General features: G+C 40.8%; 1 protein-coding gene across 2 annotated transcripts in view; it reads left to right on the top strand.

Annotated features, from left to right (window-relative positions):
- The window catches only part of XRCC5 (X-ray repair cross complementing 5), an 86,756-nt gene extending 69,150 nt beyond the window's left edge, over positions 1-17,606 (top strand). For both annotated transcript variants that reach the window (XM_088827732.1, XM_088827733.1), the window contains exons 17-21: positions 3,230-3,339; positions 4,642-4,738; positions 6,527-6,594; positions 16,285-16,359; positions 17,367-17,606. In XM_088827732.1, coding sequence (XP_088683858.1) covers positions 3,230-3,339; positions 4,642-4,738; positions 6,527-6,594; positions 16,285-16,359; positions 17,367-17,381 — 365 coding nt within the window. In that variant the 3' untranslated portion in view covers positions 17,382-17,606. The remainder of the gene's footprint in view (positions 1-3,229; positions 3,340-4,641; positions 4,739-6,526; positions 6,595-16,284; positions 16,360-17,366) is intronic.
- Positions 17,607-18,050: the final 444 nt, after the last annotated feature.

Here is an 18,050-nt window from a genome sequence, read left to right as displayed (position 1 = left end):
GGAGAGAAGGGGGAATCCAAAGCATAATCCAGCCAGAGTTAGATTACTTTTGTCAGCCATTTCTTCATTTTTACATTTATTAAAAATGGCAGGGAAATGCCACCAAAGTTTGGATGAGAAGTCCCTTATCCTCATCCCATTCTGATATTCAGTATATTAGAGCATCGTCCATCACATCTACTCACTGGTGTTAAAAGGTTCATTATAATCAGTGAAGCACAAAATAGTCTAGGTAGGGGCCAGATGCCCAGGCCACATAACTGATTGTTCCAAGAAGGACAGAGTCTGGTCCTGTATATTCATTGGGTTTATCTGAAGTTTGGGTATATTTATCTACTTCCATTCCTGAACCTTCTGGGGGAAAGGACAGAACAGTCCAACATGTAAATAGGAAAACTAAATCCAGGTGGGCCCACAGATACGTCAGGATGTCATTCTTAAATGGAAACTGAGTACTGAGATTGCTACTTCCTTTTCTTTGTATTCTTTCTTATCCATATCATTATTGCAAATGGATTATTGGCTTTCGCATTTGCTTTATTTTAGTTTCTTTTGCATATTTTTTTCTATAAGATGGCAGTTGTGTGTGTGTGTGTGTGCCATCAAAATTTCAAGATAAAGATGGGTGCAGAGACTTTTTTACAGAGGAATTCAGCACTGCCTAGTTGTTTCATGGGCTCCCAGGCCCAAGGACACCCTATGTTTTAGAGTCCTTTATCTTCTGTGCTCATTACACTCTTCCTCGCGGAATTTATGTAATAATAACGTGTAATTTTATTTATGTAACACTTTATAACACAGTAGACAATTCTTCTCTTCAGATAATTTCTTCTCTTGGTATCTGTGGTGCCATCCCCTCCTGACTCTCTCCTGCCTCCCTAGCCATCCCTCCTTGGCCTCCTTTGTCAGCAGCCTTTCCTCTGTACAGCCTCTAAATCCTGAGGTTCCTTAAAGGCTTGGTCTTGAACCCTTTTTTCCCTGGACTTTCTCTGTCCTGCCCCAGCTCCTCACACTCCTTGGGACGCCCTTCCCTCCACCTCTCCTTTTTCTTCTCTACCCCTGGCCGTGGACTCTGTGTGCCAGACCGTGTGCTTTTCTCCATATACACCCCGTGCTTTCCCACCTCTCTGCTTTATACTTTTGCTCGTTCTGTTTCTTGGCTGTCTGATAGCCAAACTCTACTTTTCATTCATTGCCCAGCAAAAAAGCCATGTTAATTCACAAATCTTTCTTATAATCACCAAAGAGTTTTTAAAATTCAGATTAGTTGATATATTTCTGACCACTCAGCGCTCTTCATGTTTACCTCCTGTTACTGTTTTTATGTATATGTGTTATAGTCTCTGTTAGCCTGTAAACTCCCAAAGGGCAAGGATCTTATCTTCAACTTAATTGTGTCTCCTATAGAACATAGCATAGCATCTTATATGTCACAGTTACACAGTAAATATGTACTAGGCTAAATTAAAATTATCGCTGTATCAAGCAAAGAGAAATATTTTATTTTTACGGAGATTTCCTCATTCACATTTCAAAAGAAATGAGAAATGTGATGTCTCTGGGATTATTGCCCTTGGCCTTTAAAAATTCTCATTTGTGCCCAGGTAGGAAATGCCGAGTGAACTTGATATCAGACTATCTGAGAAAGCAGGCTGCTTGAGTGGAAATATCAAACATTTCTCATACTTTACCTTTCCAGGCTAAAAGAGGAAGATAGCTTCTGTTGGTTTCAGCTTCTTGTTGATAGTTTTCTGCTCTGCTTACTGATCAGGGTTGTATTATTTAAAACTTTGTTTAAAAAGTCCTATCCAAACATTCCTTCTCTGCTTTAAATCATAGTTGGATGTTAATTCAGTGCTGTAGGATACATGGGTAAAGATTTCTGAAATTTCAGAAAAGTGTTTCTTTAATCCCTCAAGTTGGTTAAGTAGTTCGTTGTGATGGAGATCATAATCTCCCAGTTGGTAGAAAAGATGAGATGGTTACCAGGATGTTTTCACTTGCTGCAAAATCATTATATTAGGAAATACTTCTTCCAGTTTTTTAATCCTTCACACATGCCACAGGATCCTTAGCAAACAAGTTGACGGCACCGCATTTCCTGTCTTTCATGAGGTATTGCAGTGCTCTGATCACTGTGATTCAGCTAGTGGCCCTTAGCCTTTATAGGGAAGCCTTGAAAGCAGTTTTCATCAGTACTGCAGGCACACATTCATAACTATGGGGAAGCTCAGATGAGGCCACAACAGTGGCAAATGTGCACTCTTAGAATATCCTGACCATTCAGCACAAGTTGCTGAACAGCCAGCTAGTGAGCAGTTTCAGGGAACAAGTAAGAATGAGCCTTTAGGTCATGACTTGTGCCCGTCTCCTTGGTTTGTTCTTCCGCACAGATCGTAAGGGTCTGTTTTGACCTGCTTAACCACTTTAAGTTCCCTGATGACTTTATGTTTTAATTTCCTCTGCTTTTTTAAATGAAGAATGTTTTGTTTATGAGGCAGTCTCAGATTGCAGCCCACCTTGGAAACCGTAACGTTATTAATGCATTTCCTCTTTCTGAATCCCTTATGACGTTGCTTGCTGACCATTATCATTTGTTAAGTATCCATGTCTTTGTAGAGTGCTGAGTACCTTAGAGACTCTTGAGATTCAACTAAGGGCAGAAGATAAGTAGCGATGATTTTCCATTCTATAGGGATATTACTAAATTAAGTTGATGGCTGGTCTTTTCTAATGTGACCTGTGATTGGAAGAGGGTGGAGTGTCCCTGGCTGATTATTTTTCTTTGTCTGACACTATTTGACATTTATCCTGAGTGGAATTAGAGGAGGAAATAGAAGATCTGTTTTCTATGACGTTATCAGGAAATGCAGTTTTGAAATACCCAAATGGTCCCTAAATTTTGGGGGGTAAATAAAAAGCAATAACAGCTTAATGTTTGAAATTCCAAAAGGAACATTTAGCTATAATTCTAAGCACTTAAGAAATTTTATTTCTTGACAAATGTCAGTAAGTATTACCCAAACCTTTTAAATGTAGACTTTTGAAATCATTTCATCTTTCCTTCCCATCCACCCCCTTAAAAGAAGAATGGCTTTTGTGCAAACAGACCACAAGGGAGGCTCTTGATCCATAAGAACACACTACTTACAGGCACACAGGAGCATCCATTCTCTCTAACTAGCATCACTCAGATTGAGGAAAATAAATTTATTGTCTTATGTTCTAGCGAGTCACCAGCTAATAAATCACATCGAGCAGTTTTTGGATACTAACGAAACACTGTATTTCATGAAGAGCATGGACTGCATCAAAGCCTTCAGGGAAGAAGCCATTCAGGTAACTCTATCCTGTGTCCTCTTCCTAAACAGTTGGCCACCATCGCAGGGGAGAGAGATGCAGCACCCCACAGATAAGCCTGGGCTTTGAAAATAATCGTCCTTACTGTGAAGCGCAGCATATGCCAAGAGGAGTAGCAATGACTAGCTCACGTTACTATTGCTGTCATTTCTGAGGAAGAATAAAGGTGGGTGGGTGACTGGGATGTTGTATCCCTCAGGGTTAGCTTTTTATTACACTATAGCCCTGGCTTTATGATTTCTACTTACTGAGCCAGCCAAATTTCTCTTCTACTGGATTCTATTTGGCTAACTATTTTAGGGAAATGGATGGAGAAAATACAGTTAGATAATTATTGAGAGGATTGAGTGAATGACCAAATTACTTCTTGAATTGTTTAGGTAGTTACAAAGAGTGATAAGAAAATAAAAATATTGTTAAAATTAGAATGGGATGAAAGATTCAGAAGTAGATAAACCAGATGCCCTACAGATAAATATCAGTTTTATCAAATATCAAATTTTGGCCAAATAGAGTCAATATAAGACTAACGATGACTCAGTCAGGTGGAGAAAGAGTTGCTCAGCTGAAAAGGTAGTGGAAATAGTTTTTTAGTGCACACATCCCCCACTGCCTGGATGGAATGTCTGATAACATTTCTGTACCGTTGCCACCACGTGACCTTTAAACTACCAGGTCATTGGATTCCAAAAAAGAAAGAGAGAAAAAGGTGGAGGAGGAGCCAAAGAGGCTTTAGAGACATGTCAGTCAATCTTAGTGACCTTTTTTAAAAACTAAAAATATAAAAAAGAAAGTTGGGAATATGTGAATACTGACTGGTTATTACTCTTATTATTAATTTTTTGTGAATTTTTAAATTATATTTTAGATATTGCATATTTGTAGATGAGCTGATATGGTTGAAATTTGCTTCAAAACAATCCAAGAGTCGTGGGAGAAAGTGAGGGTATAGATGTGACAAGGGTGATGGTTACATAGCATCCACTAAATTGCTCTGTTTTTGTTTGAATTTGTCTATATTAAAACTTAAAAGAACAAAGTACCAGGCCACAAAAAAAACCTGGGTGGCTATGGAAGTTTCTGTGCCTTCAACAGATGGAAAGATTTACAGCTCCCAGCAAACGAAGCTGAAATTTACCAAAGAAGAACATTTTATGTGTTTTTAATAAATATGGTGGATTTGTATATATATGTGTATATATATAAAACGCTTTGCGGTTGAATTATGTTTCTGTGTAAGCTCTGACCTGCCACCTTCCCTACCCCCACATGCTCTCGCAGTTTTCAGAAGAGCAGCGCTTTAACAATTTCCTGAAAGTCCTTCAAGAGAAAGTGGAAATTAAACAATTAAATCATTTCTGGGAAATTGTCGTCCATGGTAAAGTATCATTTGTCTTTTTCTTTAAATAGTTATGCTATATTTTCCAAGTATAAATTCTTAATATAAATTATTTTGTGTGATGTGTTATGTGAGGACCTGATGACTTCCCATGTGGATTTGGGAAATGCTCAGGATTTAGTGAACTAAAAATCTTAATTAATAAGCAGAAATACAAAGTGATAAATAATAAGTAAACATATAAGTCCCATCTTAAACTCTTTGTGTAGTGTGTCCCTTTCATGACTGTGCCTTTCTGTTTGATGACCGAAGAAGCTGTGTAGGCATTCATTGATTCCTGTCTCAGATTCTTAGACCTGTGAGTCCTGCTGGATCCATAGCACTTTCATTACTCTCCCACACATTTTGCCTTCCTCCATCTTTCATTGCCATGTTCTTGGGTATTTTATATTAGCCAACCAGCACCTTCAGGCACCAAAGCCACTCACTTATTCACAGTGACCAATGCAAATTAAACATAGAAAGAGGGCAACAAGCATTCTTTGACTCTTAGGCTTGTTGTTTGATTTCCATCATGCCCTTTGCCTATTTCCTTTAACCTGGCTTGATTTTCTTTCGGAACCGAAACATAAGATATTACCTGTTAAAAGTACATATTATGAAAACAATGATGTTGCAAAGCACAAAACTTCTTACTTGAAGTGTAGCCCCCAAATTAGTTTCAACCTGTCCTTCTGTGCAAACTGTAAAAAAGGAGTCACATGCCTATCTCTCCAGCTTCTAACAGGCAGTTTTTCATCACACAAACAACCATTTCCCTGACAGTTAATTTTTCAGCCCTTTAACTTCTACACTGGGGAGCAAAAGCAATTAGAATAGGTGGTGAATGGGGCTTACTCAAATCACTTTTGTGTCTCTGCTGTCGACCCAGTAGACGAAAGAGATTGGTTTTGGTAGCTATTGAATGCCTCCAGTATATTGCTTGCTGAAAAGAAATTTGCAGGACATACACAAGATATATATATCCTGTTGAGAGAATGCACATGACCTTGTGCCATTTCTAGGTACAAATGGATGTTAAATGCATGTGCTTTTCTGAGAGCATTTCGTGCATCAACCATTTGAGACAGAAGAAAATCTTAAGAAGAGAAAACTAAAGGGTAGATTTTCCATCCTTGATTTGCTCTCACTGAGCTCAACTCAACACTCTAGGCTAAATGATAGACAAGATCTTCATAAGAGCGTGTTTCCTTCTGACCTTAGCTTTCTTCCGTTCCATCAATAGCTGGTCACACTGCTAGAAGTCAGAAAGTCTGCAGATTCCCGTATCTGGTACCTAATGGGTTTGGACCAAAGCATAGTTACTCAATTTGCATTTCTTTACTGAGCTCCTGCTATGAAATACGCTGAGGGAAATACAAGGATGAATAAAATGTAATCCCTGCCCTAGAGAAAGTATAATCTGTTAGGAGGGATAAAATATTTATAGTCATACAGGATACAGTGTGGCGAGAGCTATTTCAAAGGGATAAACAAAGTAATCTGAGAGTTCTAAGGGAGAGATTCAATCAAGAAAGACTTCACACAGCAGGTAGCATTTGTGATGGCCTTCATTTTCTATGAGCAAACATAGGAGAAAGGGTGATGGAAGATGGAAAAAACGATGTGAGTTCAGCGCCTTTCATAAAGCTTTATAGAGAAGAGTACCTTTATATTAGTAATTCCAAAAATCTCCCATGCAAAGCTGGGAGGAGGTGTGGTGGAAAGGAAGGTGGGATTGGGCTTGAGTCTCTGTACTTGCATTTTCCTCTGTGAATTACTTTATAGATGGAGTTACTCTGATCACCAAAGATGAAGCCCCTGGCAGCTCTGTCACCGCTGAGGAAGCCAAAAAGGTATTGCTGGGTAGCTGCCTGTCTTTAGATGAATTATTGCAGGGGAGATTATTTTCTTGGTGTTTATTCTTCCTTGAAGAAGTAAAATTCTCAGGGTAACTAGATTACTGTACTGTTCTTTACTCAGCCAACAGGCAAATTGCTTCAGCTGCAGCATCCTCATAGGAGAAATTGTAATCTCATTCAGTTTGCCATAAGCTTCGATAATGTTTCTAGAACTCACCTACAGTTGCACTTCAGTACCTCTAGAGTTTGTGATCCATAATAGACCCTGGTTAAGGCTAGGAAATCCATCCAGCCCAGTGATCCCCACCCAGGCCACACATTAGTCACCAGGGAGTTATTTTTAACAACAAAAAAGAAATATATATATATTGATGACCCCTTCCGCTCCCCTGAAATGGGTCTGAAATGCATTTGGAATGTGGTTTTGAGTTTTTCAAGCCCCTCAGGTAATTGTATGGTGCAGCAGGATAGAGCAACGCTAGTATTCTAACATAAGGCACATCCAGGTCTTTATCGTAACACGCCCCGGATATGCAGGCCCCATGGGCTTCATATTGATGCACATGGTCAACATACTTGGTGTCTTCCTCTGTGGAGGGCGAGCATTACATCTGATTCGGTTGTGAGTCAATAACATACAGCTATTTAGCTCAGTTCTTCTTATACTGCAGATTTGTGATGAAATTTCAATGAAATTAAACTGAGTGGCTCAGAAGTATATGGTTCATAACATCCAGTGTTATTTACAGTCAGTGGTTGACCCATCCTTGCTAGTACAACACATGGCAGCTGTCAGTTATGTACTAAGCCTCTGCTGTTTGCTGGGCACTGTACTGAACGATAAAACAGCACCCCCACCTCTAGAGACTCAGTTGCTTACACGGTAGCAGAAGGAAGCAATGGAGACTCAGAAATTAACTGCCCAGCTAAGGGAGAGCTTGGTCAGGGACTGATGAATAGGAATCTAAGGGAATGGCAGAAACAAGGCCAGAGATGTTCATCTTTGGGCTAAGCTCAGGCCAGGGTTTAGAAATCTTGAATTTTCAGTTCAGAAAACACATTTGGCAAAAACCATGATATTGTTTGGCAAAGAAATTAGAATATACAAGACTTTTTATTAAGCACTCTGCCTCGCAAAAGCATTTTGTTAAAGAACAGATATGGCCCCTGCTCTCAGGAAGTAAGATCTCAGAATTTAAAAAGCATTCTTCAAGATGCTGACTGTTGTCTCAGAGAAGGTTCTGTGATGTCTGTACCCTCTGCTGCCACAGTCAAGACTGAGTACTGTGGGCTTCAGAGTGCCCTTTAACTGGTTCTATTTCTATTTGTTATTTTATACAATGGCATGATAATACTTCCCCCTTGAACTAGGGAGTGTCATTCAGGGCTCTGCAGAGAGAACCAATAGTGTGTGTGGGGGGGGGGGGAGGGTGTGTGTCGGGGGTTTGATTCATTTTAAGGAACTGGCTCACACAATTGTGGGGGCTTCAAATCTGGAATTTAGAGAGCAGGCCAGCAAGCTGGAAATTAAGGCAGGGTTTCTGTATTACATTCCAAGGGCATAATTCTTTCAACTGATTGGATGAGGCTTACCAACATTATTGAGGGTAACCTTCTTTACTTAGTCAGCTGATTGTAAATGTTAGTCACATTCATAAAATGTGTTTATGAATCATCTAGTGTTTGCCATGACAGCTGGGCACCATAGCATAGTGAAGTTGACACATAAAATCATGTAGAGTGAAGGCTGATCGATCAGTTTTTGGTAAACAGGTAAAATAAGGCAGATAGTTTCATTTTAATCATTATTGCATTCAGAAAAATCTGTCATCCAGTTGAGTGTTGAGTACATGTTACAGTTTTGGGAGGAAGTGGAAAGCCCTGACCTGAAAAGGCAGTCTTTTCCCCCAAGCAGTACCTCTTAACTGAAGGTGTCAGAGTTGAGTGAGGCCAGAATACGAGAAAAGGAAGAAAGCTAAGAAGGGATAATGTGCTTCCTGCAAGTGTCTGGGCCTCAGTCTTTGTTGCGAATGCAGTATCACCTTTGGAATTTAAGAGCACAGAGCATAACCATCAGGAATTTTAATGTCTGGTAATGAAGCTGCAGAGAGGAATTTCAGTGAAGACTAGATATGGGTGGGTGTCCTTACGTAATTCTAATATCAACAGAACTGATTTCAGTTGTTTGCAATTTAAGACAACTCCGAAAATGTCACCATGTTTGAAGAGAGAAAACAGTTAACATAGCAGAGTGAAGCTTGCGATTGTGGCTGACTCTTGGCATACACTCTGTCATGTCTGACCTGTAAGATTATGCTTTTGTGTCTGCTTCAGTATCACAGGAGCCCTTTTTTTTTTTCCAGAATGAAAACTTAGTCCTCTATGTTAAAAAAATTTTTAAATGGCACCTATTGATTTTTGGAGAGAATTGTGGAAGGGAGAAGGTACATACGGATGATAATGGGGAGAATTAGTACAATTCTGGCTCAAGGAAGTTGATTCCTTATGGTTTTAATAGGAGAGACATGCTTCAGCTTTTTCTCTTAGCCAAGTTATGGAAGTATAATCAGTTTTGACCACACAATAAAATACTCATTTACATTTTCTTCAAAGCAATTGTTATGTTTGCTCACTTCCCAAAGAATCAATTACAGAAACTTGGCTGTAATCAGACATTGAAGAACAGTCCTCATAGTTCATTAAAATTCTTTCAAGATATTGACCATAAGTTATTTAAAGTTGGCATACTGTCACATTATTGCTGTTAAATGTTGATGATTTGAAAGGAAATATTATTCAGGGATGCCCATTTCAAATGAAAATTAAATCATGACTTTACACTTGCCCATCTTAAGGACAGCTTTTTCCCTCTGATATATTCCAGAAATGTGTGGATTTTATGATTCTTTGAGAATATAGGTAAGTCATTATTGCTGTAGAAATAGAAAATTCTCTCATGACGTAAGCTTAGACAGTCACTTTTCCTTTCAATAACTGATACATCTGTTTCATTTTGAAGCCTAGATATAAATATAACCCCTGTTTTCCATTTGTGAATTCTTTCACTTTTTCTGTTTTCTGGTTGTTAGTTAGACACGCCATTAATTTTTATTTTGTTTTCTTTTTATTAAGTTAACATTGCTTTATACCATTAGTAAATTTCTGTGTACAACATTATATTTCAACTTCTGTATACACTACACGCTCACCACCAAAAGTTTAGTTTCCGTTCATCCCCATACAGTTGGTTCTCTTTACCCATTTCGCCCTCCCCTCACGCCTTCCCTTCTGGTAACTACTAGTTTGTTCTCTGTATCTGTGGGTTTGTTTTTGTTTCATTTGGTTTGTTCGTTTGTTCTGGTTTTGTTTTATATTCCACATATGAGTGAAATCGTACAGTGTTTATCTTTCTTCATCTGACTTATTTCACTTAGCATAATCCTCTAAGGACCATATTTCAAAAAGATATATACACCTTGGTGTTCACCACAGCATTATTTATGATAACAAAGATATGGGGGGAAAAAACTAAGTGTCCATTGATGATGAGTGAGTAAAGAAGATGTGGTATACGTACACAGTGGAATACTACTCAGCCATAAAAGGTGAGGTCTTGCCGTTTGCGCCAACATGGAGGGGACTTTGTAGCTCCTGTGTTCCCTTTGTCATCTCATTCACAGGGCTTGGCTCTGTGGTGGGTAGGAGTTGTGCCTGTTTATCCTGCCACCTTCCAGGAGCATCACAATCCAGGACCAGGGAACCATGGTCCATGAGAGACCTGGACTTGTAAAAGGTCAAGAAAGGCTGATTCTGTTTGTTAGCTTTATAAAAAAATATTTTTTTTTTAATTTTTTCCTACTAACCTGTGTTAGGGTTAAAACAGTGGTTCTCAGCCAGGAGTGATTTTATTCCCCAAGAGATATTGGCCTTGTCTAGAGACATTCCAGGTGGTTACAGCAGGGGACCTGCGACTGACTCCTAGTAGGTAGAGACCCTCACAACAAAGAATGATGAGAATCCCTGGGCTAAAAGGATTTAAACAAGTCAGATTCTTAACTAAGGCAGAGGATATTGGCTTATGTTGTACAGAATTTTATTCAGCTGGAAGGAATCCTAATGATGCTCTAGCTGAGTTTTTATTTTTAAAACTGAAAGCTTACAAAGAAGCCTGATACACAAAACAGAGAAGGGTGACACTTCTCCCTTGATGGACAGTGGGAGTGGAAATTTGGGGTTACCCATGCCCTGAGGACTTGGAAGAGCCCTCAGGGAACAGAACCTGAAAAATACTGATCTGGTCCAAACTCCTTATTTTATATACACATGAAGAAACTTAGGGCTGAGACATAAAATGATGTGCTTGCAATCTCATAGTGTCACTGGCCAGGAGTCCAGTGGTAGGACTGAGCCCCAGCCCTCCATTCTTTTTACTCCATATTAAGAGAACAGAGAGGAAAGAGAATTTATTCCCATGGCTTTGGAATATTGTTTCTCAGAGGATTCCAAGGTTGAGATTTGCCTAAATAATCATTTGATACAAACTCTATGGGGGAAAAGGCCTCATTTTAGCACTTGTTTTTCTTATAGCTGCCTAATCTAGCCTTCTTGATTGGTGTTGACATTAATTGATTTTTCCATCTGAGCATCATAGATGCCCGAAGCTTAGTGATCTGGCTGTTTTCCAGAGGCAGTCTAGAGGGGTGAAGTTGACTTTCTCAGTGTCTCACAAGTTCATGGCCAGCAGAACTGGTTAGAGTCCACACCCTGGACTCTTAACTGTAGTCACCTCCATGCGTTTTCGTGCCTCCACCATAGAATGCCACCAGCCACGTGTACATAGAAGATTCTCACACTCCCTCTTCCAAAAAAGATCCCCAAAACATTGTGAGAGATCACAAGATTAGAATCAAGAATCATTTCTTGAGAACAGTTGTCTCTGACTGCTGGCCACTGTTGGACCCCATGACATTTTCCTTTGTTCTTTTCTTCCTTTTCTGCCTTAAATCCCTAGTGAAGTTCTGTATGTTAGTGCAAGAAAAGCAGTAATTAAAATATCACATTGTTACTTTATATTTGTTTAGAGCTTGATATTTTTAAGATATGATTTTAAATTTTTTATTGAGCTGGAACATACAGTAAAAGCACAAATCTTAAATATGAACACTGATAAATTCTTATATAGTCATATATCTGGGTGCCCACCGCCCAGATCAAAATACAGAGGCAGTCTAGAGACGTGCCAAAACCTCAGAAGGCTCCCTGATACCCTGCCCAGTATTCTGACATCTGTCACTCGAGAGTAGTTTTGCCTCGCTCAATCTTCATATGATTGGAATCATGCCTTTTATGACTCATCCATGATGTTAAAGTTGTTCATTCTTTATTACAGCTATGTAGTATTCTCTTTTGTGGTTATACCACAATTTTTTCATCCATTCTCCTAATGATGGACATTGGTTGTTTCTAAACACTGGCAATTGGTAATAAAAATGCTACGGGTATTCTTGTGTCTTTCATTTGGTAAAAATATATTGGGTGTATTCCTAGGAATTGAAACATAAAATCTACAATTCCACAAGGCATTTTTTGTATATTTTATTTCATCTGAGAAGCAGTGCAACCCCAAGAGATAAATGGGGTCAGTAGTGGTATTCCCATTTTATTTTTGAGGAGAGCTAGTATAGAAGGAGAAGGCAATGGCAACCCACTCCAGTACTCTTGCCTGGAAAATCCCATGGACGGAGGAGCCCGGTGGGCTGCAGTCCATGGGGTCGCTAAGAGTCGGATACAACTGAGTGACTTCACTCTCACTTTTCACTTTCATGCATTGGAGAAGGAAATGGCAACCCACGCCAGTGTTCTTGCCTGGAGAATCCCAGGGACGGGGGAGCCTGGTGGGCTGCCGTCTATGGGGTCGCACAGAGTCAGACACAACTGAAGCGACTTAGTAGCAGCAGCAGCAGTTATAGAAAGGTCAAGTGGCTTACCCAGGGTTACTGGGAATGGACAGTGCCTCGATTATATGGTTCTTTTCCCCCACACTGGTTTGCAGATTTATCTCCTGAACTGTATTCCCTATAAAGCATGAAAATAGCATTAATGAAACCTAAATGTGTGTCATTTTAAACAAAATACATGCAAACAGGTTTTCATTCTTCATGATGCTATTGTATATCTAGGCTTTGATGTTGAAATCAACCCGGTAGAAGCCATGTGTTTTCAATTTGGGGATTGCTCAGTGTTCTTGCCTGGAGAATCCCAGGGATAAGGGAGCCTGGTGGGCTGCCCTCTATGGGGTCGCACAGAGTCGGACACGACTGAAACGTCTTAGCAGCAGCAGCAAGGGCCTTAGACAAGCTGATTTTTAGTTTTTAGTCTTATGGAGGAATAGGACTGGAAGCTTCTGTATAGAAGTGACTGATGCAGTTTCTCTGCTTGTGGGCAGGATTGTATTTCAGTGTACCTGAGAAGTAGTGGTTTATCCATCTCATAACGATCTCCAAGTAAGAAGGTTCTTTCTTGGTAACCCCAAATACATGACGGTGGCTTGAGGATGGAGGACTGTGTCTCACGACTGTTTGTTTTTTTTTTTCTATTTGTCCTCTTTCTTAAGCATATTGCAGAGAGAAAGAACATAAGAAAAGTCAACTGTTGACTCGCACCCCCTTTGGCTGCATTCAGAGAATCTGTTGCCTTTTTTGAGAAAACAGGCCAGTCGTTGAATTCTCTGCTTTATCTCTAGCTTCCCTGTCATGCACAGCCTGGAAATTACTTGTAGTTAAAAACTCTGATGGTGAGGAGTGATAAGTGTAAGAGATCAGCTTCGCCTGGGGCTGTGGGAAGGATAATGGATGGCAGCCTGCTCTTAGCTGTAAATTGCTTAAGCAGAAATGTAAAGCAGATCTGTCAGGAAATCAGCTCCAGATGTTTAGCACTTGATGGAAAGGAGAATTTATTTGCTGCCTTTTCTTTCTTCCTGGAATTTGGCCTCATCTCGGAGACGTGCCATTTATGTTTAATGGTATATACTATGGTCATATGATGCAGACAGTCCTATCTGAATTTATTCTGTAATTGCACTGTGAAAGGGGCTTTGCAGGTGGGATGGGAATGGGAATGGGAGCTTTTAGAGACTGTGTGCCAAAAAGCATTAGGAATTTTCTAGATTCATCAATGGTTTAGTCACTAAGTCGTGTCTGACTCTTGCGACCCCATGGACTGTAGCCTGCCAGGCTCCTCTGCCCGTGGGATTCTCCAGCCAAGAATACTGGAGTGGATTGCCATTTCCTTCTCTAAGATTCATCATTGCATACCTACTATGCGTCAGGTTTCTAAGGGGGTGATATAAGATACAGCGGACTACAAAACGATTAAGACCGCAGAGTTTGTGTTTGAAGGTACCAGTCACTTGTAGCCCCCAGAGGCTTCTGGTAAGACACAGCTCTACTTTTTTATTCTTTCCTCACCTAAAGGATACATCTTTATCTTTTAGGCTGATGTTCTCGATGTGGGGAAAATCACCTGGGGGTTAATGATAGTAGGAGAGGAACAAAATAAAAATCGTTTTTAATATTGATGATAATTAGAATCATAAATAAAGATTAATTTGGGAATCTAGGAGCAGAGTCTGACCTTTAGATGTAAACCACACGCAGATGCACGTGTGGATTGCTGACTCATTTATCTCTGTGTGGCTGTCGAGTATCTTTATTAATAATCAACCCGAATAAATAAGTAGAATTGACGATATGAATCAGTTCTGTTCTGTTCCAGACTGTGCCTCCACTGCTAGCATCTTCTGTCTCCTAAACCACAGATAGATTTCCAGCCCTGACCATGGTCCAGTTCAGAGTCAGCAAAAGGCTATAGAAAGATATATACATGTCCTTAGAGAAAGGTGAGCTCCTTAATCTCTCAATCAGAATTGAAGTCAGTGATGGACGAGGTGGTTTTGACTGAGGGGGGAAAAGTCCAGGAGGGAGGATGGGTCAAAAACAGACTGTCATGGCCACATCCAGATGCTAACGCGGCCTCACCCTGTTCTGCACGCGCAGCCTTCCTCTTGCCCTTCTTACCCACGTGAGTCAGTTTCCACACCCAAGGAATGAAAGGACACACAGCACTTGCTTCCTGAGACTTGTACACAGCCTTGTATTTTAACTGTAACTTTGGTCTGTGGTGTAAGGAGACATATTTTTATATATAATTCTGAGGTTTCAGAGGCCTTGATTGTGCCCTTGGTACCATAAAAATTACAGAAAATACAGGGAAAGAAATTCTTGCCCTGCTTTCATGTCGAGAAAGTGTACACATGAACACACCTTTCCCTCTTGGGTGGAGCTACCACAGGAGCGAAGTGGGCTGGAAGGCTTGTTTACTGCCCGCCAGCTCCATGCACACCAACCCTGAGGGATGCTAACTGGAAGAGACCTGCCACACTTCCACGTCCCCTTTTAAAAACCCTCCTGCAGGCTGGTCTCTGCCACCATGCTGAGTACTTTTCCTACAAGATCAGCTCTGGTGTTAGATGGACAAGAGATTGATAAAACCTAGGTCTTCAATACAGTTACCACACGCCTTGAAGGACAAGAATCCCCACTGCTGTCTTTGGAGGGCAGGAATGTTCGTTCAGATAATCTTCATGGACACTCACTCACCTTTGAAAATCTGAGTTGCATTCCTCGATCCTTGCAGACTTCAGTTCAAGGCCCTTTGCTTTTCTGCATATCTGCCTTTTACAAGTTCCAGGTCTAGAATACTGATGCTAAACAGAAGCGTACACTGGAAGTTTTCTCATCCACCTTGCTGTTTTCAAACAATTTCTAACACATATTTAAAGATTGCCAAAAAAAGAATTGAACAAACCCACCCATTTTTGTGTTTCACATCTCCTAGAAGTCCTTCCTTTTACCTCTTTTGTTCTCAGTGGAATTGAGTAGATGCTTATGATCTTAAGTCCAGACACTTGACCCTTAGTGCTCTCTTCAGAAGAGACTGAGATTTATTGTATGCCAATTACACCTCAGTAAAGCTTGCTTTTGTTAAAAAGAGAGAAAGAGACTGAGTCATACTGGTGGGATGCGACGAGCTGACTCACTGGAAAAGACTCTGATGCTGGGAAAAGTTGGGGGCGGGAGGAGAAGGGGACGACCGAGAATGAGATGGCTGGATGGCATCACCGACTCTGTGGACATGAGTTTGAGTGAAGTCCAGGAGTTGGTGATGGACAGGGAGGCCTGGCGTGCTGTGATTCATGGGGTCGCAAAGAGTCGGACACGACTGAGCGACTGAACTGAACTGAACTGAAAGTTTGCTTTTGTTAAAAAAGAGAGAGAAAGAGACTGAGTCATACTGGTTTGGGGTGTTTGGTTCTTTTCTTAACACTAATGAGCCCGCATACCCGCTGTGGAAGCATAAATCGGAATACCCGGTGTCCTCGGAGCCTGATGGAGTCCCCTCCACATGTTCACTGCCTTGGCGAGCCACATCATCTCCTCCCTCTTCCCAGGAATTTTCTCCATGACTAGTTAGTGGACCGTTCAACCTCGCATGGGTCCTCTCATCCAGAACCAAAGGAAGGGGCGTCCATCAAGATGGTGCTTCTTTTGGGCCATTTGCATGTGTTCCTCCATCAAAGGAGGCAAAACTGTCCTTGTGGTATCATTCCTGACTTTTTGTTCACAGTTTCTGGCCCCCAAAGAAAATGCAAATGCAGACACAGCGGCTGCCTTTGAGGAGGGTGGGGACGTGGATGACTTGGTAAGTACTTTTAAGGTGTACCAGGTGTTCTGATGCTTAAACTTGCCCGAGCTGTAAATACAGCCACCAAGCCTGCTTATCATGGACTTATTTGTGTTTTAGTTTCTAACAAACCAGCAGCTCTGAACACTATTATTATTTATTGCCATTATAAATGTAATCAGATAAGTAATTTCATAATAGACAGTCCTGTGCTCTGTGGTTCTTTAAATTTATTGTTCACTCAGTTTAATCCTCTCCTTGAAGGACTGAAAAAGAGCTGGGAAGGTTATTCCTTTAGCAGCAAAATGTCATAATTTACTGAAATCGCTCTCCACCAAAATAAGCATTACAGTGTGCAATCTGTGTGGGCTGACAAATAAAAACAGCATTTATAAAGCCTCATTCTTAAATGTTCTCAATGAACTTAATGTAAACAAAATAGACTGATCGGCATTTGAGGATTTCTGGACCTTAACACACCATGTCTGGATGCCTGCAAGGCTGGGTAGAGTGTTGCTTTTTGTATCCATCTTTCATGTATGGGGACTTCCTGCCTTTAAGCCTCACATGACAGCAGCCCAGTAAAATCTTTCAGCCTTTTTGTGAAGTTCTTAGTATTGAAATAAAAAGAGATGCTTCGAATTTAGCTCCTGAAATAGTTTGTTGTTTGTTCGCTGTTTAGTCGCTCAGTCATGTGCAACTGTTTGCAATCTCATGAACTATAGCCCTCCAGGCTCATCTGTCCATGGAATTTCTCAAGCAAGAATTCTGGAGTGGATTGCCATTTCCTTCTTCAAGGATCTTCCCAACCCCAGGATCAAATACATGTCTCCTGCATTGGCAGGCATGTTCTTTACCACTGAGCCAACAGGGAAACCCCCTAAAATAGTTAGTGGTGAATAAGTGTGCAAGTCCGTGCATGTCACCAGTGAGGAGAACCATTGTCACTTATGGTCCCCTCCCCAGAGAAGCAGTGCTCTGAAGTTGGTCTGCTCCCTTTCTAAATGTGTTGTTCTTGTTCACAGCTGGAGTTGATATAGCTCATGGATGTGTGGAGAATCTGTGAGAGCTGCTATCACTGTGGTGCTGAGAGTTCTAAACAGAGCAGCATGGAGGAGGTCACTCAAGCAGGCCCGGAAGTTCTGGCGGTGGTCCCTGCAAGTTACACAGAAGTGAATCACCTGATTTCTTGCGGAATGAGTACAAACATTTATAAGGGATAGTTTAGACCCCGTACATGTTTATAAAGAGTCTTTATTTTCTGATTGGTGTATTGTTTCTTTTTTGGCCTTACTGGTCTCAGTGTATTACGCGTGTGCCTTCCTGACCTGGTACACCGGTGAGGATGCGGCCCTCCTGAAGTTATCTCATCCAGAACGATAGCATGGCCACTGGTGGGCTTCTCAGTCTTCCCCAGGAAGTCTCGTCCATTGTCTGATCCTCTAACAGCATCACAGCTTACTCTGATGAAAATGGTGGCATTGGTTTCTTACCAACAGAAAGCTGTCTTTGGGCAGTCATGGCTAAGGGCTGGCCCATTCCTCTTTTTATTTAAAGCTTTGAGTCATCACATTACTTTGGCCTGCAGCAGGGTAGGAAGGGGAGTACCCATTTTAAGCAGAGTTATGGCGATGTTCTCATGAAGGAAAGAGGCTATTTTGGCCCAGCCTCTGACATATCAGTGAACCTAAAAACAAAAGGAAACAAAA

This window comes from Moschus berezovskii, chromosome 2, assembly GCF_049115385.1.
Source record: "Moschus berezovskii isolate FMDL1 chromosome 2, NW_MosBer_1.0, whole genome shotgun sequence".
Classification (NCBI taxonomy): Eukaryota; Metazoa; Chordata; class Mammalia; order Artiodactyla; family Moschidae; genus Moschus; species Moschus berezovskii.
The sequence above is the reverse complement of the archived record's forward strand: the minus strand, read 5'-3'. Positions and strand labels throughout refer to the sequence as shown.